We start from the raw sequence: 25,673 nt of genomic DNA on the forward strand, positions 1-25,673 counted from the left end.
CTCACTCTATATCTTCTCAGGGTGGCACTGATTCAGTCTGAATGGAGGCCATGACATATTGTCACCATATATACTCTGTGTAGTAGGATGACATTCTCATCTGGGAAAGATGAAGCTGACCTGTTAGCAGTTTGTTTCATTATTAGCAGTTTGTTTCATTATTTCATCTAAGCCCCTTCTCAACAACAAGGCTGGAGGTAAACTAGTGAGTTCTACATGATGCCCTGTTGGAGGCTGTTTTTTTAGGGGCTGCTATAGTGACAGACATTTACACCATAGCTGTGGGGTAAATGTGTAAAAATGGGTTTTTCCAGATTGATGAAATAAAGCAATACAAAAGCTGAGCCAGAGAAAAGTTTCAGCTTTCCCAGACTGGGTTAAGATATTAACAGGTGAAAGGGCAGGAATTCTAGCTGTCAGTCACCTTGATTAGGAATGTTAGTAGAAAAGGCTGCACATTACATAGCACCCAAGACCCTTCATCGTCTGTCATCATACGTGTACTGAAGGGCCATATGTGTACTCCCCAGTCACTCATTTTTTAGTGTGTGTTGGGGGAGGGAGGGTCAGAACTCTCACTAAAGAGCCCCTATAAACCACAATAAATCCCACATTGTCATGGTATGTGATCCTTATATTTGTTTATTTAACCACAGCATTATTCAGCTCTGGCTTAGGTGGTGTTAGAAACTGAACCTGGGACTTTGGAGCCTCAAGCATGGGAGTCATTTTGCAGAACCATTATGCTGTTTTCCCCAGTCTTGTGTCCATGAACTTGGTTTGTAGTTGTTATGTTGAGAGCTTTTGAGTAGATGTTTATCAGAGTTGTATATCTGCTAGCTCTTCTTGAAGATGTTTATGCTGAAGCCAACAGCATCATGTTCTTAAATATAATTCTTGGGTCTCTCAGAACTGGATGGTTTTGTGTTCTGGGTCTTGGGGTGGGGTTCTGAAACTTCAAACTCAGTATATTGGCAACAGAAATCACCAAAATAGTGAAAATTTAGAGAGATATCCCTCAAGGATTCAGCCTATTTGTCAAAATAATCCATGGAGATAGAAGCTTAAAGCAGGTGTAATTTATTGTCCTTGTTAACATTTGGAATGTGCATCCTTGATGATGGGGGTGAGGAGAGGGTCTAGGGCTCCAGCTCAGAGCTGTCATCAGTAGAACAGTAGCACGGCCGCCTCTGTGATCTCCTTGCTGCTACTCCAGCCTCTGTGAGCCCCATATCCATTCCAGTCACGGGCAGAGAAGTCCCCACATTGCGAGGGATCCCACTCTGGGAAGTAGCTCCTCCACCGATGCAGTGCTAGGAGAAAGGAAGTGAGACACAGGGAGGATCAGCTGCCCACAGAGGTGAGACCTGCAAGGTCAAGCTCCCTTGTCCTGGCTCCTCCTCCTCCTCCTCCTCCTCCTCATGGGACTGGCCACTGCTCCCATCCTTTCTTTCCCCCAGTGAGCTCTGAGGTCCCTTTAGTCCATACTGTTTTGTTCTCTCAACCATCCCTTTCAGCCTTCCCTACCCTTCTTCCTTAGCCATACCCTCAGTGCTTCCCCTCAGGGCTCAGTCTTCACCCCTTCTCTGCTAGGACTTCTCTCCTCCAGGAGTTGAGCTCCTGTCCCCTGTCCCTGTCACTAGTGACTCCTGCTTGTCTGAGACCCCAGTTCTGCGTCCTTCCTGAGACCTACCTGCACCTGCCCCCTGGGTGCCTCCACCTGGATACCCCAACTTTCTAGACCTCCCAGGAGCTTACAGAAGGGATCATTTCTATCACTGCACACAAATTACTCCTCTTCTTACCACCTGCTATAACTGAGTGACAGCACTCAGAAGTAATTTTGAAGGTCCTTTCAGCCATCCCCTAGATCTATCAGCTGTCAAAAGCTGTGGATCCACCACACTACTGACCCTTCTAGTCTCCTTTAACCTTGCCAGAAATATGTGACCTGCTATCCAGGAGGTGACTCAGTGAATAAAATGTTGGACTATCAGGAATGAGGTCCCAATTTAATCTTTGGCATTGGAGGCAGTAGAGTGATTCTCTCTCTTTCTCCCTCTTTCTTTCTCTCCCACCTCCCTCATAAAAAAACTTTAAATATGCATAATCTTATTTCTGTAGGTATTGTAGCCTCAGATTTTGCTCCTACCCATTATGCAGTACTCATTCCAAATTTAGGGGACAGAGATGTCCAGACTCTCAAACCCCAAGGATTATGAACACATCTGTCATTTGTTGTTAACATTGTTTCACTTACCATGACAGTCTTTGTGGTGATACAACTTTTAATTTAGAACTGGCATGGCCTTCTATGGAGAATAAAGTCTGTCCCTTTAGTAGAATTAGAATCCCCCCTCCCACTACATCCCATTGTGTCCCTGAGCCCTCTTGTCTGTGTTACTGGTACTGCTTACACCTGCGGAATTATCTGCATGTCATCTTTGCCCCCCTGAGTCTGGGTTGTAGAGTGACTCTGAGTGTGTGTGTGTGGGGGGGCAGGTACTGTGTGTAGTGTGATTATGAAAGTCTTGCAGGAGGGTGCAGACCTGTTCTCATGACAGCAAGGAGCTACAGCCAGAGGAGGGGCTGTCAGCAAACATACACATGGTAGCTTAGGAGTTGGGACAGTGGCTAAAGTGCTGGACTTTCAAACACAAGGCCCCAAGTTCCAGTTCTGGCAGTGTATGTGCCAGGGTGATGCTCTGGTTGTCTCTCTTTCTGCCCCCTCTCAAAACAAACAAACAAACAAACAAATTAACACACACACACACGATGTTTGTTTCTCCAAAACTCACAGCCTCAGGGTTGGAGCCAGTAACTTTCATGCCTGGGCACAGGGCACTGGCAGCTCTTTCATAATTAATCACCTGAAACTGGACAAATCCAGTAACAAATTCCCCTAGAAAAGAAGAGGAGACAGTGTCAAGTGTCAGAAGAGGAGCTGGAGTCTGCTTCCCTGGGGCCAGCTCAGATTCCTTGCCCAGAGTTCCAGCTGCACCACAGCTGTGGGGAGCCAGCTCCTTCATTGCCAGAGGCTGGTCACCCTGGCCCTGGCCCTGACCTTGGCCAGAAGAGGCCTTCTCTCCATCTGGCAGAGGACAAGGCTGGGCTCAAAGAACACCCTGGTCTGCCCAAACACCCAGGAGAAACCAGACTACCAGAAAGGCAAGCAAAGGTCTACCTGGAAGAACTAATGTTTTTTGTCCCTGTTAACCATGTCTGTTGCAACTTTACCTCCCAACTGTTACCTGTTTTCATGAAAGTAGCTAGTGGAAAGAATGAGACTTATCCTTTTTCTAAATAGGCTTCCCTTCTCTAGATGGATGTGCTTTGCCAACAGTGTACATTAAGAACACCAACAATGCTTCTGAAAATGAGAATTTTTTACCCTTTTGCTAGTGGTTCTTCCCTGTGACCACAAGCTTATTATGAGAGCTCCCTTCAGGTGGTGGGTAAGGGAGAATTTTTATTTCCCATAAAATGACAAATGACAGTAGTGGTGACTTTAGTTTCATAGTCTTTTGTGGATGAGTAAGTGATACAATCACATCACACTCCTAGAAGAGGATTTGGTATATGGGAAGTGTTCAGAACTGGTAGCAATTTCTAGTTCTCCCCTCTATCTCTCTCTTTCTTCATTGCCACCAGGATTATTGCTTGGACTTGGTCCTGGAATGTTGAGCATGTTGAGTCCACCACTCCCAATGGCCTTTTTCTTTTCTTATTTTTTGATAGGAAGAGAGAAATTGAGAGGGGGCGAGAGAGGGAGAGAGAGAGAGAGAGAGAGAGAGAGAGAGACTTGTATCATTGCTTCACTGCTTATGAAGCTCCCGTCCACCACGTGCAGGTAGGGACCAAGTGCTGGGACCTTGATCATGGTGACATGTGCATTCAACCAGAGGCGCCACCACCTGGCCCCTCAATTTCTAGTCCAAGAGTTCAGAGATGAATGATGTTGAGGCTTAGGGAGCACTCACCCTGACCATTGGGTGACTAATAAGATGCAGTTTTCTGAGTATCACCATAATCATAGACGACAGGAAAGGCTGGGCCATTGTCAGTCAAATATGTTCCTATTCCATACTTGACTGGGTATTTCTGCAAAACCCCAAGAGAGATTGTGAGAGGACAGTGGTGACTATTCCTCATAAAGATGATAGAGGATGTTAATTCCTCAATGACATCATTCAAAAGAGTCTTTTTTTTTTCTTTATGCCACCAGGTTTGTTGCTGGAGCTTAGTGCCAATGCCATGAATCCATCATTCCTGTTGGCTATTTTCCCCTTTTCCTCCTTTTATTCCATAGGACAGAGAGAAACTGCAAGAGGAGGGGGAAGTAGGGAGAGAGAGAGAGAGACACTTGATGTACTATTTCAACTTTTGTGAAGCTTCCCCCCTGCAGGTGGGGGAAGGAACCTCGAACCCAGGCCTTTGCACATGATCATGTGAGTGCTAAACCAGGAGCACCACAGCCAACCCACTGAAATGAGTCTTATTATAGTGACTTCTTCCCCATGTTGGCTCTATCATAACCCAAACTCTTCTCCTCTCTCCCATCCATTCCCAATTTTTTTCCTTGCCTAAGAGAACTACATATGGATTCATATTGAAACCAAGGAAAACTAAACAAGAGCTGTCTCCTTATAGTGATCATAAGCAGAGTCCCTTAAGTCCTCATTCCAAAACACTTTGCTCTACTCATGAGGAACACACCTGCTAGCCAGAACCCCAGGTACCTGGTAGACGCCAAACAGATTGTGTCCCAGGTCCTGGAAGAAGCCATTGTCAGTGCGGTATCTGAGTAGGGAGCTGTTCCTCCAGGAAAACAGGGGAGTTTTGTTGGGGACATGCCAGATGCCCAGGTTCTTGGCCTGGATGTCATAGTAGCCAGGGTTCTGCAAAGCAACAGACACAAAGCCCAAGGATGGTCTAGAGACCAGAGCATCAATCCAGTGGGGCAGATGGCCCTTCTCATGAAAAGGACCCCTTGCTCTCAAGGTCTCCTAACACCCTGTATGATGAAGCTGTGATCCACCAACATGGAGGGATATCTTCCTCTCCCCACCAGTCCTCCACCCCCATCTTCATCTCTCTCTGTGCCTGGGGTACTCAGTTTCATCCTCTCTCACTCTCCCCAAAGTGGCCCCACCTTGTAGTCGTCACTGGTGGCTCCTTCTGCAGACCCGAATATGTTGTAGTTGGCCCAGTTGTCATCACCTGCTGGGTAGTTGGGTCGACTTTTGCCCTGCTGGCTGCTTCAGTGGTCGCCCACTGTGCACTTCCCAGCCAAGAAGTTCTCATGCACACTGGCTACCAGGGTCCAGCCACCACCATCCATGGTCATGTCACAGAAGGTCTGGTAAGTGATCCCAATCTCAGTGCGAAGGGTATACAGGCCATCTGTAGACAGGAGAGTCTAGAGTCCTCTGTCTGAGTGCTGTGGTCACCCAGGCCCAGGACAAGAGGGCTGGGAGGGGACAGCACCTCCTTTATTTCCACACATGGTGTCCCTGTGTGGAAGAAGGTTCTCTGGGGGTCATGTATGGGCAGATGCAGGAGAGCATTTGATCAAGGAAACTCACAAGAGATTGTACAACAGACATGCTTAAAAATATAGGATGTTGGAGTCTGGGAAGACAGCACAGTGGCTATATAAAGTCTCTCCTGCCTGAAGCTCTGAATCTCTGAGGTCTGAGGTTCTATCTCCAGCATCACCATCAGTGAGAACTGAAAAGTTCTCTGGTCTTCCTCTGTATCATTCTCTATGTTCATATTGAAATAAATAATTAAAAGTATATTTTAAAAAGATGGGATGGTGTCCCATCTTTTTAAATAGTGAATGAGTCCCCAAGATGAAGTACTACCACTGTGACTGGGCTCCACACTGAGCCTCACTGTCCCTGTGGAGTCTCCCAAGTGGAGCTGAGCTGGGTAAAGTGACCTGCAGGTGCTTTTTTCTCCTCCAGCTTAGCTGTGTCTGGCTAAGCCAGGCCTCAGGGAGAGGCCCCATGGGTCTCTACTCACCGCCTGCTCCAGGGCAGTGCTCTTTGATTTCCTTGCAACTGCGGTGCAGGGAGGACAGCAGAGTGACTCTGTCTTTGTTCTCTGGATTCCAGTCACCATGGAGGAAGAAGCCGGAGGAATGAGAGCACATGACATGTTATCTCCTGAGGGGGCACCAGCTCTTCTAGCCACCGGCTCCAGCACTGCCTATGTTACATCCTCAGCATTTTTTGGTGAGCCCTCAAGCCTGTGTTCTTTCCTCAGACCCTCTGGCTCCCTGTCCAGACAGTGCTAAGTTGTTCCTTCACTAAGTAATGACAAGTCTCATCATGGTGGCAGTTGATGGTGGGGGGGCTGTGTGGATGTACATCTGACCACTGGCTCTCCCAGGACATCAAGTTCAAAGCCACAAAGCAGCAGGAGCAGGGAGGGGACCCAATCTTCCCCAGGTTGTGCCTTGTCCTTGCACAGAGGTACAGATGAGGCCAGAAGACAAATTGAAGTCACGCCAGACCACACGTGACTGACCCAGGGGAACCAACATCACACCTAGGATACCATTAAACCAACTATCAGTGTGAATCTGTCATCTTTTACAACCCCCTGGGTCAGAATTTAGGCATCTCTTACCCTCCTACTTGTGGCCCCAAAGACTCACCTGAGCTCTGGCCCCTGGTGGCCACAGAGAGGAATAGCAGGAAGCAGCATCTGGCCAGGGTCCTCTAAGGAGTGCAAGAGGCACTGGGTCACTGGCTGATCTTCCTGTTCCCCCGCCACCCTCACCCCTGACCAATCAGGAGAAACTCAGTGCTATGTAATGGGCCTGTGGGCCTTCTGGAACCTCCTGGGACAGCCCAGCTTGAGACAGCCTGTAAACCCCAGTGTATGGGCCACATCTCTAAGCCCACCCTCAGGCCAGCCCCCACCTGAGCTTCCATCTCAGCTCCCCACACAGGTCTGGTCTAGGTCAGAATCACCCTCCTCCCAGCAGAGTCTCTCCCTCCTGCCTGCCCCCAGGAGCCAGATGCTGAGAGTCCCTGCCAGGTGCAGTCTCACTCAGAGCTCTTCACTCCTGTGCCGAGGTTCTGCTGTGGGGACTGTGCTGGACCATTTATGGGGACAACCACACCCATTCCTTGCCCCTCCCTGTTCCTCAGCCTGCAGGCCCCTCCCCCCATGTCCTTTCTTTTTAATTTTCCTGGATAAAAGCTCCTAAGAATAAGATAGGACCCATGTCAGCTGGGGAAGGAGTTGAGAGCCTGGCCACACAGGTGACATCACACAGGAGGAAGGCATGGTGATTTGTCAGAGTCACACAGTGTGACAGGTGGCATCAGACCAGGATGGTGGGACCCTCAGCTCTTCCCTGTATCCTTTCCTCTTCCCTTCCTCAGGGGCTCCAGAGCTTCTGACACATGTCTGTGCAAAATTCACATTTCCATCTAACAGTTCTCTATGAACTTCTCTGACTCCCAGCCCTCACAGCTTTGCTCCCTCCTGAACCTTCCCTAGATTTTGCCATGTAGCTCACTACTGCTTCATTGGCACATTCACTGCCATGCTCATATGTTTGATAAAACACTGAAAATATAAAACAAGCTCAACCCCTGCCACACACACCCTTTACTTAGATTTACCTGTGACACTCTCACTCTATTCACTCCACCTTTGATATTCTTTATACACACACACACACATACACACACACGCACACATTTGTAGTTTATTCTAATGATTTTAAGAGCTAATGACATAAAAGTTGAAGTGTTTGCTGCTATATGGTGTGGACTGTCATTGAGAGGGGGTGTTCTCACTACAGCCAGAGCAGAGTGACAGCACCACATCACCCCCTCCCCCCCGAATGTGACTGTCCTTCCCAGGGACACCAGCCATGGGTCACACAGATTATTTGGACATTGTGCTTCTCTGCTTCAGCCCTCTCTGTGTTTGGAGACTTGTGTTCCCTTTAAAGTCTTTAATCAGGGGCTGGATAGTAGCACACCCAGTAGAACACACATATTACCATGTGAGAAGACATGGTTCAAGACCCTAATCCTCATCTATAGGGAGAAAGCTTCACGAGTGTTATAGAAGTGTTACAGATGACTCTCCTACACTCTGTCTTTCTCCCTCTATATTTCTCTCTGTTCCTCAGTCTATATAAAAAAGAAACAGAGGGGGCTCAGGTGGTGGTGCCCTGGTTCAGTGCACAAGGACTGTTACAGTGCTCAAGGACCTGAGTTCAAGCCCCTGGTCCTCACCTACAGGAGGAAAGCTTCATGAGTGGGAAAGCTGTGGTATAGTGTCTCTCTGTCTCTCTCTTTCTCTATCTTCTCATTGCCTCTTCGTTTCTCTCTGTCTAGACACACACATATATATGTTTAGCATATATATGTGTATATATATACACTCATATACACACGTGTGTCTCTCTCTGTGTGTGTTTAAGAAAAAGAAAAGTAGAATTGCTATCAGGATAGTGGGCCCATGCTGGCACTGGGCCCAGTGATAACCCTGGAGGCAAAATAAATAAATTAAAACCTTAATGGCAGGGACAGTTTTGTCCAGCCCACCAACCCCACGAGCCCCACCAACACCCCTGCCTCCAGCCCTGCGTGAAACCTACCACATGTGTCAATGACAAAGCAAATACTCTCAGCTCCTTGAAGGGATCATCATCTGGAACAACACCTGGTCTGCTGAAACACAGAAGTGCTTACTTGGGGCACAGAATGCAGCCTGGGGGACACATTTAATAGACCCTAAGAAACATCTCAAGCATTGGGGAAAAGGGCAAGTTCATAAAGGAAAAGCTGAAAAGACACCAATGCTGTTGGTATGAGACAATGACTGGACATGGCCCTTGAAACCACCCTGTGACAGGCAGGTGTGAGCCCTGAACAAGTTCCTCAGCAGAAAGGCTCTCACAGCCACCTCCAGCTGTGTGTCCAAAAGGCACTGCTTAGTCAAGGCTAGAGCACCTTCAGAAACTCTGGTTCTGGGGTGGGAGTGAGATGAAAATGTGAGTCCTTAAGTACTCTGCCTCCTCTGTTTGAAATCATAGTTAGGTGTTGGGGAGATAGTATAATAGTTAAACAAAAAAGTTTTCATGCCTCAGGCTTAGAGGTCCCAGGTTTAATCCCTAGCACCACCATGAGACAAGAGCTGAGTTGTATTCTGGAAAAAACAAAGCCATCATTAGCAGTGAGCAGTTGGAACCTTCTAAAATTTCCCTGCACAGTACCTGAGCAGGACCTGCCTTGGAGTTATATGTTCTCAGTGACACACACACACACGTACTTTTTTTTAGAAATTACTATGGCTGCATATGAACTTCTTTTTAATTATTTATTATAGTTCAAATCTTAGAAATGGAATGGCAGGGTCATAAAGTTTGTAGGTTTTTGTCTTTGATATTATTGCCAAATGGATTTCAAGGAGTTACTCCATTTGTTACATGCTTTCATTGACACCATATATTTAAAAAATTTTATTTATAAAATGGAAATATTAATAAGACCATAGGATAAGAAGGGTACAATTCCACACAGTTCCCACCACCAGAACTCTGTATCCCATCCCCTCCCTTGAAAGCTTTCCTATTTTTTATCCCCCTGGGAGTATGGACCCAGGATCATTATGGGGTGCAGAAGGTGGGAGGTCTGGCTTCTGTAATTGCTTCCCCACTGAACATGGGCTTTGGCAGGTCAATCATGCTACCAGCCTGTCTCTCTCTTTCCCTAGTGGGGCAGGGATCTGGGGAGGTGGGGCTCCAGGACACATTGTTGGTGTCATCTGCTCAGAAGAGTCAGATTGACATCATGGTAGCCTCTGGAACCTGGTGGCTGAAAAAGAGATAAGATATAAAGCAGAACAAATTGTTGACTAATCATGAGCCTAAAGGCAAGGATATTGCAGATGAAGATTGGGATCTTCGTTTTGGAAAAAGCTAATAGGTCTGTTTCAGGTATATTCCAAGGGGCCCATCACTTTAAGAGTTTTTGCCTGAGTCTGACTACTCATATGCAAGTGGTCCCAAGTTACTGTCTGGGGAGATGGTGTAATAGTTGGACAAAGGACCAGAAAGCTGTATCAGGGAAGAGAGTAGCTCCCAAATATGGGAAAAGTTTATAAATATTGTTAACTGTAAACACCATCAATTTGATTTGGGGGCCATAGTCAGCACAGGAGACAACGTGACCTCTATATCCCTGTAGGTCACAGCTAGGAACATTCCAGGCTGCATCAGTTTCAGGACCCATCTTCCTCAGGTGGTAGGCAGAGTAAACTATCCAACCTCCCTTTGGAGAATGGAATAGTCCCTACCATTGTTGATCCACATGGAGGGCAAGGTTCTATAGGAACCCACAAAGAGGTCATTATGTTGTTTCTGATGGAGATGGCCAGTGACACCATATTTTAATGCCACCTGCAACTACTGTCCCTCTGAGCTAATGGGAGACTAGGTTGAGGAGGACAGAGGGTGACACTGAGGGACCCACCTATCCTCTGATGACCTTATCCTGGATGCTGGCTCTGCTGTGGCTTTGGTGTGTGAGGTCCTTCCTTCTCAGGAGTCTCTGCTCTTTTCCTCTGGAATTTCCTGATGTTTGTTGACTCCCTGTGTCACAGGACACAGGGACTGTTTCAGACTGCAAACAGTGGGTTAAGAGCATTGCCTCTGGGTGGCTCTAACATACACACTTGAGTGTCCCCTGACCCCAGCACTTTAGGAAGGCCCAGTGCTAAGGGACACTCACTGTTGGGCTGTTACCATGATTATACCAGGGCAGGCTTCACCATCAAACAAACAGAAAGCACTAATCCTCATCCTGCCTGGCATCACAGTGACAATGGGACCAAGTGATCAGAGGAAACATGGCTCTGCCATCAAAGACTGCCCAGGGGGAAAGGAAGAAAAGTTCCACTGGCCACTCCTGAGTGGGGACTTCTGTGATAGTCCCCTAATCTCACAGTGACATAGATTTCTGACTGCTGTGACCTGCTCAAGCAAAAGGGTTGAAAGCAACAAGGGGGTTGCTAGAATCTTCTCTGTACAATAGATAGTTGGAAGCACAGGTCATGCCAGGATTTGGTGGTGGCTTCTGAACTGGTGGACTGGGACAGCTCTCAGGGCTGAACCCTCTCTCTGAGGATTGCTGCTCCCTCCTGGTGGATGATGTTAGGACTGCTCCCAACTGTAGGACATCCTACAGTGGAGGTGTTCCTGATTGATTTGGGGTAACACCAACACCCATGACGGAAGTGGTAGCCAATAATTTTTAGGTGATTCTCCTGACTGTCCAGGCTGGAAAAATACACAAAAAATGGAAGTAGTTACACTGATTTTTTTTCTTGTCTACCTATCTGTTTATTTTTGCCCAGAGAACTGACCAGCTCTGCCTTATGCCTGATGGGAATTGAGCCTGGGACTTCAGGGTCTCACGCATGAAAGTTGGGTGCTTTACCACTGGTGCAAAATCCCGTTTATTGCTTCTCCTTCTTTCCTTTTTTCAAATTCTATATAATAGTCATCTTTAAGTTGTTTGCTATTATTAATTAACTGACTGACTGATTTACTTTAACCAGAGCACTACTCAGCTCTGGTTCATGGTGGTTCTGGGGATTGAACCTGGAACCTTGTGGACTCAGGCACAAGAGTCTGTTTGCATAACCATCATGCTATGCCCCAGGCCCACTTTAAGTTGCTTATTTTGAAATGATAGTATGGTAGGCATTATTAGCATGACATCTTTTCATGTCCTCAAATTCCATTCTAGCCTTGTAGAGAGAGAACATACTTGTGTTCTGAGGTCCTTGAGACAGACATTCCATATACAGAACCATGAAGTTGACATCTGCCAAAATGATAGGTCTGCTTCTCCATATTAACCCCATGGTTGTAAGCAAGTTGAAGAGAGAATGCAAAGAAACACATAGCCATGAATTAAAAAATCATACAACTGGTGAACTTATTCTTTGCTGTTGCTTGTTGGCATTTATTTATTTATTTATTTTTTCATCCCTGATAATGGAGGTGAGGAGATGGTTCAGGTCTCCAGCTCAGGGCTCTCAGCGGTAGAACAGGAGCACAGCAGCCTCTGTGATGTTGCGGCTATTGCTCCAGCCAGTGTGAGTCCCATATCCATGCCAGTCAAAGCCTGAGAAGTCCCCACACTGCCAGGGATCCCACTCTGGGAAGTAGCCTCCTCCACCAATGCAGTGCTGGGAGCAGGAAGGAGAGACACAGGGAGGATCAGCTGCCCACACAGGTGGGACCCTCAAGGTCTGGCTTCTTGATCCTGTCTCCTCCTTCTCTTTCTCCTCCTCCTCCTTATAGGACTGGGCATTCCTCCCAACTTCCCTCTCCCCAGTGGGTTCTGTGGACCCCCTGTCCTCACTGCCTTGATCCCCCACATTCTTCTCAGCCCTACACACCCCTTTTCCTCATCCGTCCCCTCAGTGCTGCCCCTCAGGGCTCAGTCCTCACCCCTTCTCTGCTGGGGCTCCTCTCTTCTTGGAATTGAGCTCCTGTCCCCTGTCCCTGTTACCAGTGACTCCTGCTTGTCTGAGACTCCAGTTCTGCATCCCGCCTGAGACCCATCTCTACCTGTCCCCTGAGTGCCTCCACCTGGACTCTCCCAGCTTTCTAGACCTCCCATAGGCCCACAGAAGGGGTCATTTCTGCCAGTTCCTCACCTTGTCTAAACTGATAGCACCCAATCACCCTCACACATTCAAAGATATTTTTTACTCTCATTTCTGTAACTTTATTTTCTTATGTCAAAAACTATTGATCACTATATCCATGTATATTCCTTTAGCCTGGTCAAAAATTCATGACTAGGGCTGAAAAAGTACCCCAGCTGGCAAAACAATTCAAAATAGCTCCCTTTACACTTGGGGAAAGTGGTTTAAAAGAATTGGTTGATGGGCTGGCAAAATAGCTCACCTGGATAGTGCACTGCTTTGCCATGTGTATGATACAACTTTGACCTGACCTCTGTCACACTGAAGGAAGTTTCAGTGCTCTCTCTCTCTCTCTCTCTGCCTCTGTCTCTCCTCTCCCTCCCTCCCTGACTGCCTGCCTTTCTGTGGGCATGTGCAGACCTGTGCTTGTGACAGTGAGGAGCTTATAGACTGAGTATGAAAAGACTCTCTCTCTCTCTCTCTCCCTCCCTCCCTCTCCTGCCCCCCCTCTCTTGAGGTGTTTGTCTCTTCCCCAAACTCACAAACTCCGTGTTGCAGCCAGTGACTTTCATGCCTGCACACAGGGCATTGGAAGCTTTCTCATTGTTAAACACGCGGAACTGAATGAATCCAGCCACAAACTCCCCTGGGAAAGAAGAGAAGGTTGAAGGGTCAGGAGAAGGAACTGAAATCTGCTTTCCTGTGATTAGCAGAGAGTCCCTGCCCAGCTGTTCCTGTTGTACCCTGACTGCAAAGCCTTGAGGGGTGGTGGTGAGAGGAGCTAGTTCCTCTGTAAGCAGTCACTGGCCATCAGGGTTCTGACTTTGGAAGGGAGAGGAGGTGGTGGAGTGAGAAAAAGAAAAATTGGTGGTAGGTTAAGGGCCAGACAGTGGCACACTTGGTAGAGTTCTTACATTACTACACATGAAGACCCAGGTTCAAACCCTTGGTCTCCACCTGCAGGGGAAAAGATTCATAAGCAGTGCAGGTCTCTCCATCTTTCTTCCTCTCTCAGTCTCTCTCTCCCTCTTCCTTTATATTTCTGTCTCTATCATAAGACAAGAGTGAAAAAATGGCTGCAGTGAACAGTGGAGTCATCATGTAGGCATCCAGCTCCAGTAATAACCTTGGACAGTGTCCTGGCACAGTGGCTTAAGCGCACATGACACGAAGTACAAAGACCAGCGTAAGGACCCTGGTTCGAGCCCCCAGCTCCCCACCTGCAGGGGAGTTGCTTCACAGGCAGTGAAACAGGTCTGCAGGTGTTCATCTTTCTCTCTCCTTCTGTCTTTCTCTCCTTTTTCCATTTCTCTCTGTTCTATCCAACAACAATTATAACTACAACAACAATAAAAATACCAACAAAGGCAACAAAAGGGAGGACAAAGCAAAATTAAAAAAAATTCATTTTATCACAGCACTGAAGTTTTCTTCAATGTGGTGAGGGCCAGGCTTGAACCTGAGTCATGTGCAAGGCAAAGCAGTGTTCTATCCTGGTGAACTATTTTGCCAGTCCATCAACTGATTCTTTTAAACCACTTTCAAACCATTTTCCCCAAGTGTAGAGAGAACATTGAAGTTGGGATTTTGAACCAAACACTCACCCTGACCGTAGGGCGAATAATAAGAGGCAGTTTTCTTAGCATCACCATAGTCGTAGACCACAGGAACAGCTGGGCCATTGTCAGTTGGACATGATCCTATTCCATACTTCACTGGGTATTTCTGCAGGAAACACAGAGAGATGGTGAGGAAAATAGTAGACACTGTTGTAGTGGGATCAATACTCTGAAATTGGTCTCATGACCTGTAGGTGGCACAGTGGGTAAAGCATTGAATTCTCAGGCAGGGGGTCCTGAGTTGGATCCCTAGCATCACAGGTGCTGGAGTGAACCTCTGATTCTCTCTCTTTCTCTCCTCTGACAGAAAACAGTCTTGATATATATATATCCCCCATGGTCATGTCTCCCACACTCCAAGCCTCTTCTTCTCTCCCTGTCCTTCCTGGCTTAGTTGCTGAGAGAAGCATACTTAGTTAAGGTGTGTGTGAGAGAAACAGACACTAATGGAGGCCTCTAGATCCACCTCACTCCCCACCCCAACACCTGGTTTCCTCTTCCCCAAATATGTCCCCAGCTGTACTCAGGTACCTGGTAGATCCCAAAGAGATTGTGTCCCTGGTCCTGGAAGAACCTGTTGTCAGTTCGGTATCTCAGCAGGGAGCTGTTCCTCCAAGAAGACAAAGGGGACTCGTTGGGGACATGCCAGATGCTCAGGTCCAGGGCCTGGATGTCAAAGTAGCCAGGATTCTGCAAGTGATAAACACCAGTCTGGGAATTACATTCCAACCGCAACCATACATACAGTGTCAAGGGAGCCTGGGACGCTCCTCTAATAGGGCATAGAGCCACAGTGCAAAGGCACTCCCCTTCTGGTGATAAGAACCTCACACCCTCAGATCCTGGACACCTGGCTGAAAGAATCTGTGATCAGCACATGGAGAGATGTCTTCCTCTCTCCCCTGTTCTCCACCCCATCTCCATTCCTCCATCTACCTGGAGTGCTCAGCCTCATCCTCCCTCACTCTCCCCAAGGGTCTGGAGAATGATTCTCACCTTGTAGTCATCACTGGTGGCCCCGTCTGCAGATCTGAACGTGTTGTAGTTGGCCCAGTTGCCATCACCAGCTGGATTGTCCACCCGGCTGCCCTGTTGACTGGACCAGCGGTCACCCACAGTGCACTTGCCTGCTAAGTGGTTCTCATGCACACTGGCCACCAGGGTCCAGCCACCACCATCCGTGGTCATGTCACAGAAGGTCTGGTAGATGGCCCCATTCTCAGTGTGAAGGGTATATAGGCCATCTGCAGAGGGAGAGCCCAAGGCGCCCTGTCTGAGTGTGTGGTCACCCAGGCCCAGAACACAGCATCTCCTGTGTCCCCACACATGGCCTCCCCATGAGAAGGAGGTTTTTTGGGCAGAGGCAGGAGAGCCTTTGTCCTTGGAAACTCACAAGGTGTTATTCATCAGACATGCTGGGAAGGATGATGGTGTCTCCCTGTGGTTAGTGCTTCCCTCAGTGCCACCATGCTAAGTAGCACCAGAACTACTGAGTCAGATGGGAATGCCACTGTTACTGGTGACATTCAGATTCCTCAGTTATTCCTGGATTTCCCAAATGCAGTACAAGGGCCTCTCATGGTAGGGCTAGATGTGCTTGGCCATGGGGATGGGGGACACTCATGGGTCCCTACTCACCATCTGTTTTTTTTAATTTTTTTTAATTTTATTTATTCCCTTTTGTTGCCCTTGTTGTTTTTTTTTATTGTTGTAGTTATTATTGTTGTTGTCATTGTTGGATAGGACAGAGAGAAATGGAGAGAGGGAGGGGAGACAGAGAGGAGGAGAGAAAGATAGACACCTGCAGACCTGCTTCACCGCCTGTGAAGCGACTCCCCTGCAGGTGGGGAGCCGGGGTTCGAACCGGGATCCTTATGCCGGTCCTTGTGCTTTGCGCCACCTGCGCTTAGCCCGCTGCACTACAGCCCGACTCCCTCACCATCTGTTTTAGGACAGCGCTGTTTGATCTCTTTGCAGCTGCGATACTGTGGCGTGGTTCTGCCTTTGTCCTTTGGGTTCCAGCCACTAGTCAGGGTTTCAGCTAGAAGAGCAAGGACTCCTCTCATGAGATCCAGTCAGGTGACGCCATTCCTCCAGGCACCAACTCAGCCTGTCCAGGTCCCTGCTCAGCAGGTGCACTGATCCCCAGGTTACAGATTCTCTCTGTTAATCTCTCTGACTCTGTCCAGTCTAACATGGAATTTTCCCCTCACCCAACTGGTGACAACTCTCATCACTGTGGGCCTATTAAAGGTAAAGTGAGAGGAGGTGGTCCCTGGATACAGCTATGCCCACCAGCTGTCCCTGTGTCTTTTTTTCTTCTTTTTTTTTCCCTCGGGATCCTTGCGCCAGTCCTTGCACCTTGCGCCACATGCGCTTAACCCACTGCGCCACCGCCCGACCTCCTGTCCCTGTGTCTTGAGATGACACCACAAGAACCACAGGACTTGAGAGGGGACTGGTCCTCTGCAACACACTTGTGAATGCTCTTAGCCTCATAGAGCCACAGAGATGAGTCCTAGGGCACCCAAAACTCACAAACTGATAATTTCTGCGCAGGCCCAGAAAGAAAAGTGTCAAACACAGGACTCAGCTCATGACTGTGGTCAGTGGGGCTTCAGGATATCCCATTACTCCTCCCCTCATACCTGAATGACGGCATACAGTTCCCCTCCTGGCTCCACACCCCCACCTCCTATCCTGAGCTCACAGAGGGGCTATTGGCTTATGCACAGGGACTCACCTGTGCCCTCACCCCTGGTGGTCACAGTGAGGAACAGCAGGAAGCAGCATCTTACCAGGACCCTCTAAACAGAGCAAGAAACACAGGGTCACTGGCTGACCTTTCTGTGACCCCTCCAAGTCATCCCTGACATTATAACCAGCAACTCACAGTACTATGTGAGGAGCCTGTGGGCCTTCTGGAACCTCCTAGGACAGCCCAGCCTGAGATAGCCTGCAAAGCCCAGTAGATGGTCCCCACCCTCAGGCCAGCCCCCACCTGAGCTTCCATCTCTGATCCACACACAGGTTTGGTCTGGGTCAGAATATCCTCCCATCAGAGTCTCTCCCTCCTGCCTGCCCCCAGGAGCCAGATGCTGAGAGTCCCTGCCAGGTGAAGTCTCACTCAGAGCTCTGCACTCCTGTGCAGAGGTGCTGCTCTGGGGACTGTGCTGGGCTATTTATGGGGACAACCACACCCACTCCCTGCCTCTCCCTGTTCCTCAGCCTGCAGGCCCCTCCCTCATGTCCTTTTTTTTTGAAGTACCTGGATAAAAACTCCTGAGAATAAGATAGGACCCATGACAGCTGGGGAGGAGCTGAGAGCCTGGCCACACAGGTGACATCACACAGTAGGAGGACATGGTGATTTGTCAGAGTCACACAGTGTGACAGGTGGCATCAGACCAGAATGGTGGGACCTTTATCTCTTCCTTGTACCTTCCCTTCCCTCTATCAAGGGATCCAGCACCTCTGAGACATGTCTGTGAAAAATTCACATATCTGTCTGTCTGGCCTTCTTCATGAGCCACCCTGACTCCCAACCATGACATTCCTGCTCCCTGCAGAACCTCCGCTGGGCTCTGTGCCAACAGGAACCAGTACTTGAAGTTCACTGTAGCTTCCTTGTTTTAATCGCTACATGTCTGGAGTAATCTAGAGTCTACAAAATTTTGCCAGAACAAATACACACACACACACACACACACACACACATTTTAACACAGCGCTGTTCAACTGTTGAACTGGTGGGACTGAACCTGGGACTATGGAGCCTTAGGCAGGAGAACCTGTTTGCATAAGCATTATATTATCTACCACTACCCAGAACAACATATTAAACACAGCTCTATACTTCTTTCATTTTTAAATTTTTATTTATAAAATGGAAATCCTGACAAGATAAGAGGGGCACTACTCCACACAGTTCCCACTACCAGAACTATGTATCCCAGTCCTTTCTCTTTAAAGCTTTCCCATTCTTTATTCCTTTGGTAGTAAGGACCCAGAGAGAGCCATTATGGGGTGCAGAAGGTGGGAGGTCTGGCCTTTGAATTACTTCCCCACTGACAGGTCAATCCATACTCCCAGCCTGTCTCTCTCTTTCCCTAGTGGGGTCAGAAACTGGGGAGGTGGGGCTCCAAGACACATTAGTGGGGTCCTCTGCTCAATAAAGTCAGGTTGGCATCATGGAACCTGGTGACTGAAAAAGAGTTAAGATATAAAGCAGAGCAAATTGTTGACTGATCATGAACCTAAAGGTTGAATATTGCAGATGAAGATTTGGGGGGAAAATTCCCATTTTGGAAAAAGCCAGTAGGTCTATTTTAGGTATATTCCAAGGGGTCCATGACTTCACTAGTTTTGGAAAAAGCCAGTAAATCTATTTTAGGTATATTCCAAGGGGTCCATGACTTTACTAGTTTTTGCTTGCTCCTTACATCTAATGTGCAGGTGACCTAAGTTATTGTTTGGGGGAATGGTGTCATAGTTGGACAAAGGACCAGAAAGCTGTATCAGGGAAGAGAGTAGCTCCTAAATATGGGAAAAATATATAAATATTGTTAACTATAAACCCCATCAATTTGATCTGGGGCCCATAGTCAGCACAGGAGATAATGTAACCTCTGCATTCCTGTAGGCATGAGCTCACATTCTGTGGTCATGGCTAGGAACATTTGAGGCTGCACCAGTGTCAGGACCCATCTTCCCCAGGTGGTAGGTAGAGTATGCTATCCAATCTCCCTTTAGAGAATGGAACACGTACCTTGTTGATCCACACTGAGAGCCATGTCCTATAGAAACCCACAGAGGGGTCCATTATGTTGTTCCTGATGGAGTTGACCAGTGACAGTGGTGAGAGAGATCTGTTAGAGGTCTAGTCCCATCATGTCTGTGTGGGAATCCCAGGACTCTCTGACAAGGGCCCCAGGTGATCAGGTGGCCTGGAAGAGTCATCATTAAAGTATGCTAGTCTCAGGGAGTTGGGTGGTAGAGCGGCAGGTTAAGCACAGGTGGCGCAAAGTGCAAGGACTGGCTTAAGGATCCCGGTTTAAACCCCTGGCTCCCCACCTGCAGGGGAGTTGCTTCACAGGCAATGAAGCAGGTCTGCAGGTGTCTATCTTTCTCTCTCCCTCTCTGTCTTCCCCTCCTCTCTCCATTTATCTCTGTCCAATCTAACAATGATGACAACAATAATAATTACAACAATAAAAAACAACAAGGGCAAAAAAGGGGAATAAATAAATAAACAAATAATTTTTTAAAAGTATGCCAGTCTCTTGCCCTTATACAGCTTTTGTAGTTCTCAGTTTTGTCTGCCAAGGTTAGCTTTGTAGTGATTGAGGGAATTAACTTCATTCTTGTCAAGACATTCCCAATTCCCTTATCCTTTATGCTTTGTGTATAACTGTTGGAATATGAATCTAATTAACATATGGCTGACATGAGCCTGAGGAACACAAGTTATTTAAATGAGCGTCTGCTGGGAATCTGCTCTCAGATTCTGCACACTCTTTCTCTGCTGCCTGCTCTCCTTCTTCCTGGACCTGCCATGCTGGTTCTCCTGGGACCTGAACACGTGTAGCCCAGTGCTAGTGACTCATCTTAAACACTTAGGATTCCACCCATCATGACTAGTTGACATTTGCCCTTTTGCCTATTTTGCTGTACCTGAATAACTGTAATGTAATAAAACTTCCGTTTGTTAAACCCTAGACAAAGCCCAAACCAAGATTTAATTTTATATTACTGTATATAACCACATCTCCCCCCCAAAAAGTGGTATCTCACTTTAACCCTAGTTAAGTGCTTATTTCCAAAATTACCCTTCTGACTTTTCCCTGGACAAAAGGTCATCTCTCCTCTGTGTAATTTTCCTTTTCTGAAGACACCAACCAGACTTTCATGACACTGAAATTTCTCTGATTCATGAGACTCCCTTTGTTAGAAGTCTCCTACCTTACCTCCCCTACACACTTTTTATAAGCCAGAGAACTGCTCAGATCTGACTTACGAGGGTGATAGGGGTTGAACCTGGGATCTTGGAAGCAAGAAGGGAAGCCAGAAGCTGGGGCCTACTTTTTACTTAACCACCCCAATTCTGCCCTAACACCATATATGTTAGAGACTGTCCACTGGAGACATTTGTGTTTCCTAGTGGGTATAGCAGGGATAACTGAAGACAAAAATTCCTTACCTCAACTTCTAAGCATCTGATGAGTATTAGCATAAGATTTAAGACATATCAAAAGAAATAGAACATTCCTAAGCTGCTCAGTCCAACTTGGATAGCAAAATCTTGAGAAACCTCCTAGTCAAACAGAGCTCCTCTTTTTAAAAAATATTTAGTTTATGGATGATGATTTCAGACATATAATAATACTATAGGACTCTGGAAAATTCAGTTAGATATTGCATGGCCATAGATCTATAACAATAAAACACAAAATATTGGCTAATATAAAATTCTTTATTACTGAGGGCCAGCCACTTGTCCATACTGCCACTCTCCAGAGAATGTGGCATTTGAAGAAGTCAAACTAAATTTCCTGAGCATGGCTGTGTTAGGAGGTGAGGGGTGTGGATGAGAGGAGAGGCCCATGTGGACTACAGGCTCTGGGGAAGCTCTGCCTTGTGCATGACATGAGTTCGAGCCTGGTCCCCAGTACATTGAAGGGAGCTTCAGAGCCTGGATTATTTTTTTCCAATTTCTCTCTCTGCTTTTCTGCCCACCTCTATCTTAAAAAACGAAACAAAATGGGCTGGGCTGTGGCACAACTGGTTGAGCACACTTGTTACAGTGTGTAAGGACCCAGGTTGCAGAGGAAAAGATTCATGAGTAGTGAAGCAGGGCTGCAGATATCTTTCCGTCTCTTTCTCTCTCCCTCTCTATAACTCCCTTACCTTTTGATTTCTGATTGTATCTATCCAATAAAGATAAAGATAATTAAAAAAGTTAACAAACAAAAGACCAACCTAAAGTAGTAAGAATGAATGTAACAGGTATATTTAAATATATCTATTAATGACTATATTTTCTTTATAGTTCCAGTTATTTACTTGTGACTGAAATAGGGATTTTTTTTCACTTTTAAAAAAAATTTCTTTATTGGGGAATTAATACTTTACATTCAATAATAAATGCAATAGTTTGTACATGTATAACATTTCTCAGTTTTCCACATAACAATACAACCCCCACTAGGTCCTCTGCCATCCTTTCTGAACCTGCATTCTCACTCCCACTCACCCCAGAGTCTTTTACTTCGGTGCAATACTCAAACTCCAGTTCTGGTTCTACTTGTGTTTTCTGATCTTGTTTTTCAACTTCTGCCTGAGAGTGAGATCATCCCATATTCATCCTTCTGTTTCTGACTTATTTCACTCAACATGAATTTTTCAAGGTCCATCCAAGATTGGCTGAAAATGGTGAGGTCACCATTTTTAATAGCTCAGTAGTATTCCATTGTGTATATATACCACAGCTTGCTCAGCCACTCATCTGTTGTTGGACACTTGGGATGCTTCCAGGTTTTGAATATTAAAAATTGAGCTGCTAAGAACATATGTGGACACAGATCTTTTTGGATGGGTGTGTTGGGTTCCTTAGGATATATCCCCAGGAGAGGAATTGCAGGATCATAGGGTAGGTCCATTTCTAGCTTTCTGAAAGTTCTCTAGATTGTACTCCACAGAGGATGGACCAATTTATATTCTTACCAGCAGTGCAGGAGGGTTCCTTTGACCCCACACCCTCTCCAGCATTTATTGCTGTTACCTTTTCTGATGTATGGCATTCTCACAGGAGTGAAGTGGCATCTCATTGTCATCCTTATTTGCATTTCTCTGACAATCAAAGACTCAGAGCATTTTTTCATTTGTTTCTCAGCCTTTTGCATCTCTTTTGTGGTGAATATTCTGTCCATGTCCTCCCCCCATTTTTGGATGGGGTTATTTGTTTTCTTGTTGTTGAGTTGGGCAAGCTCCTTATATATTCTGGTTATTATCCTCTTGTCCTATGTATGGGATGTAAAGATCTCCCATTCTGTGAGGGTTCTCTTGATTTGGGTATTGGTTTCTTTTGCTGTGCAGAAGCTTTTCAATTTGATGTAGTCCCATAGGTTTATGCTTGCCTTAGTCTTTTTTGTAATTGAATTCATTTCATTGAATATGTCTTTAAAATTTATGCAGAAAAGAGTTCTGCCAATATTTTCCTCTAAGTATCTGATAATTTCTGGTGTAACATTCAAGTCCTTGATCCACTTGGAATTTATTTTTGTATTTGGTGAATTATAGTGGTTCAGTTTCATTCTTCTGCATGTTTCAATCCATTTTTTCCAACACCATTTGTTGAAGAGACTCTGCTTTCCCCATTTAATAGTCTGGGCCCCTTTGTCAAAGATTAGATGTCCATAGGTGTGGGTGCTTACTTCTGGGGTCTCAATTCTCTTCCACTGGTCAGTGTGTTTATTCATGTTCCAGTATCAAGCAGTTTTGATGACAATGGCCCTATAATACAATTTGAGATCGGGGAGTGTGATGCCTCCAGTTGTGTTCTTTCTTCTCAAGACTGTTTTGGCAATTTTAGGTCTTAGTTCCAAATAAACATTTGTAGCATTTGTTCTATACTCCTAAAAATGTGGTTGGGATCTTTATGGGGATAGCACTAAATTTGTAGATGGCTCTGGTTAATATATTCATTTTGATGATGTTAATTCTTCCAACCCATGAACATGGAATATCTTTCCACTTCTTTGTGTCTTTTTCAATTTCCTTGAGTAGTGACTCATAATTTTCAGCATACAAATCTTTCACTTCCTTGATCAGGTTTATTCTTAGATATTTTATTGTTTTTGTTGCTATAGTAAAAGAAATTGATTTCTGGATTTTATCTTCTTTACCTTAGTGTTTGCATAGAGGAATGCCACTGACTTTTGAATGTTAATTTTGTAGCCTGACGCCTTACTGTACTGCCTGATGATTTCCAAAATCTTCTTGCTGGATTCTTTAGATTTTTCTGTGTATACTATCATGTCATCTGCAAATAGGGAGAGTTTGACTCCTTCTCTTCCAATCTGTATGCCTTTAATTCCTTGCTCCTGCCTGATTGCTATGGCAAGAACTTCCAACACTATGTTGAATAGTAATGGTGATAGTGGGCATCCCTGTCTAGTACCTGATCTGAGGGGAAATGTTTCTAGTTTTTCACCATTGAGTATGATGTTGGCTGTAGGTTTGCTATATAGAGACTCTACTATCTTCAGGAATTTTCCATCTATTCCCATTTTTTGTAGTGTTTTGATCATAAAGAGATGTTGTGTTTTGTCAAAGGATTTCTCTGCATCTATTGATATGACCATGTGTTTTTTGATTTTTCTTTTATTGATGTGATGGATCATGTTGATTGATTTACATATATTAAACCAACCTTTAAATGCTTGGGATAAACCCCACTTGTTCATGATGAACGATCTTTTTAATATACTGCTGTATGTGATTGGCTAGAGTTTTGTTCAATATTTAACATCTATGTTCATCAGAGATATTGGTCTGTAGTTTTATTTTTTGGTTGTGTCCCTATCTGCTTTTGGTATCAAGGTGATGTTGGCTTCATAGAAGCTGGCAGGAAGTATTCTAGTGTCTTCAATCTTCTGGAAGACTTTTAAAAGTAGAGGTATTCACCCTACTAGGGAAAGAGAAAGGCAGACTGGGAGTATGGACCGACCAGTCAACGCCCATGTTCAGCGGGGAAGCAATTACAGAAGCCAGACCTTCCACCTTCTGCAACCCATAAGGACCCTGGGTCCATGCTCCCAGAGGGATGGAGAGTGGGAAAGCTATCAGGGGAGGGGGTGGGATATGGAGATTGGGTGGTGGGAATTGTGTGGAGTTGTACCCGTCCTACCCTATGGTTTTGTTAATTAATCCTTTCTTAAATAAAAAAAGTAGAGGTATTAGTTCTTCTTTGAAGGTTTTGTAGAATTCATTTGTAAAATCATCAGGTCCAGGACTTTTACTTTTGGAGAGATTTTTGATAACTGTTTCAATTTCATTAGCTGTGATGGGACTGTTCATGTTATTTAGTCCTTCTTTACTTAATTTTGGAAGTTGGTAGGTATAGGAAATCATCCATTTCTTCCAGGTTCTCTAGCTTGGTGGCATATAGTTGTTCATAGAAGCCTCGCATGGTATGTTGAATTTCTGCAGTGTCTGTTGTGATATCTCCTCTTCCATTTACTATCCGATTTATTTGGGTCTTCTCCCTTTTTTTGTTTTATGAGTCTGGCTAAAGGTTTGTCGATTTTGTTCACTCTTTCGAAGAACCAACATTTACTTTCGTTGATCTTTTGTATGGTTTTCTTATTCTCAATGTTATTTATTTCTGCCCTAAATTTAATGATTTCTGTCCTTCTGGTTGCTTTAGTGTTTCTTTGTTCTTCTTTTCTAGGTCTTTAAGATGTACAGTCAGGCTGTTTATTTGTGCTTTTTCTTGTTTCCTAATGTGTGCTTGTATAGCTATGAACTTACTGCCTTAAATGTGTCCCAAATATTTTGATAGCTTGTGTCTTCATTTTCATTGAAGTCTAGAAACATTTTGATTTCTTACTTAATTTCCTCTTTGACCCAGTAGTTGTTAAGTCGTGTACTGTTGAGCTTCCACTTTTTGGGACTATTACTAATCTTTTATTGATCATGAAGAGTTAGTTTAATTCCACTGTGGTCTGAGAAGATGCTTGGGATGATTTCAATGCTCTTGAATTTGCTGATGCTGTCCTTGTGGCCTAGCATGTGGTCTGTCCTTAAGAATGACCCATGTAGACTTGAGTAGAATGTGTATTCCAGTTTCTTGGGGTGAATGAATCTGAAAATGTCCAATAGTTCTAGTTTATCTATCTCCTCATTTAGAATCCTCATGTCTTTATTGATTTTCTTCCTGGATGATCTGTCAGGTTGAGAGAGTGGGGTGTTGAAGTCCCCTACTATGATTGTGTTGCTGTTAATATATTGCTGTAGCTCTTTCATTAGATATTTGATGTATTTAAATGGCTTCTCATTGGGTGCATAGATGTTAATAATTGTTCAGTCCTCTTGATTGACTGATCCTCTGAGCATTATGTAGTGTCCATCCATATCTTTTAAAATTTTATTTATTTTAAAGTCTAATATGTCAGATATGAGAATAACTGTCCCTGCTCTTTTTTTTGTGGGCCATTGTCTTGTATGATAGTTTTCCATCGTTTCACTTTGAGTCTGTGTTTGTCTTGTTGAGTTTGGTGGGTTTCCTGTAGACTGCATATTGTTGGGTTGTGTTTTATGATCCATCTTCCTACTCTGTGCCTTTTTATAGGTGAATTA

General features: G+C 45.5%; 1 protein-coding gene and 1 pseudogene across 1 annotated transcript; both read right to left on the reverse strand.

The window, feature by feature from the left end:
• Positions 1 to 1,064: 1,064 nt before the first annotated feature.
• On the reverse strand, positions 1,065 to 7,072 carry LOC103128079 (intelectin-1-like; annotated as a pseudogene).
• A 4,932-nt stretch (positions 7,073 to 12,004) lies between these two features.
• Positions 12,005 to 17,447, reverse strand: LOC103128077 (intelectin-1-like). The gene is made up of 8 exons (XM_060198149.1): positions 17,317 to 17,447; positions 17,059 to 17,122; positions 16,255 to 16,356; positions 15,312 to 15,559; positions 14,847 to 15,005; positions 14,301 to 14,421; positions 13,239 to 13,342; positions 12,005 to 12,231 (listed from the first exon to the last, which is right to left on the reverse strand). Exons 1-8 carry the CDS (start codon positions 17,326 to 17,328, stop codon positions 12,079 to 12,081), a joined length of 963 nt encoding a protein of 320 aa, XP_060054132.1. The 5' UTR covers positions 17,329 to 17,447; the 3' UTR covers positions 12,005 to 12,078.
• Between the last annotated feature and the right edge of the window lie 8,226 nt (positions 17,448 to 25,673).

This window comes from Erinaceus europaeus, chromosome 9, assembly GCF_950295315.1.
Source record: "Erinaceus europaeus chromosome 9, mEriEur2.1, whole genome shotgun sequence".
NCBI classification, from domain to species: domain Eukaryota; kingdom Metazoa; phylum Chordata; class Mammalia; order Eulipotyphla; family Erinaceidae; genus Erinaceus; species Erinaceus europaeus.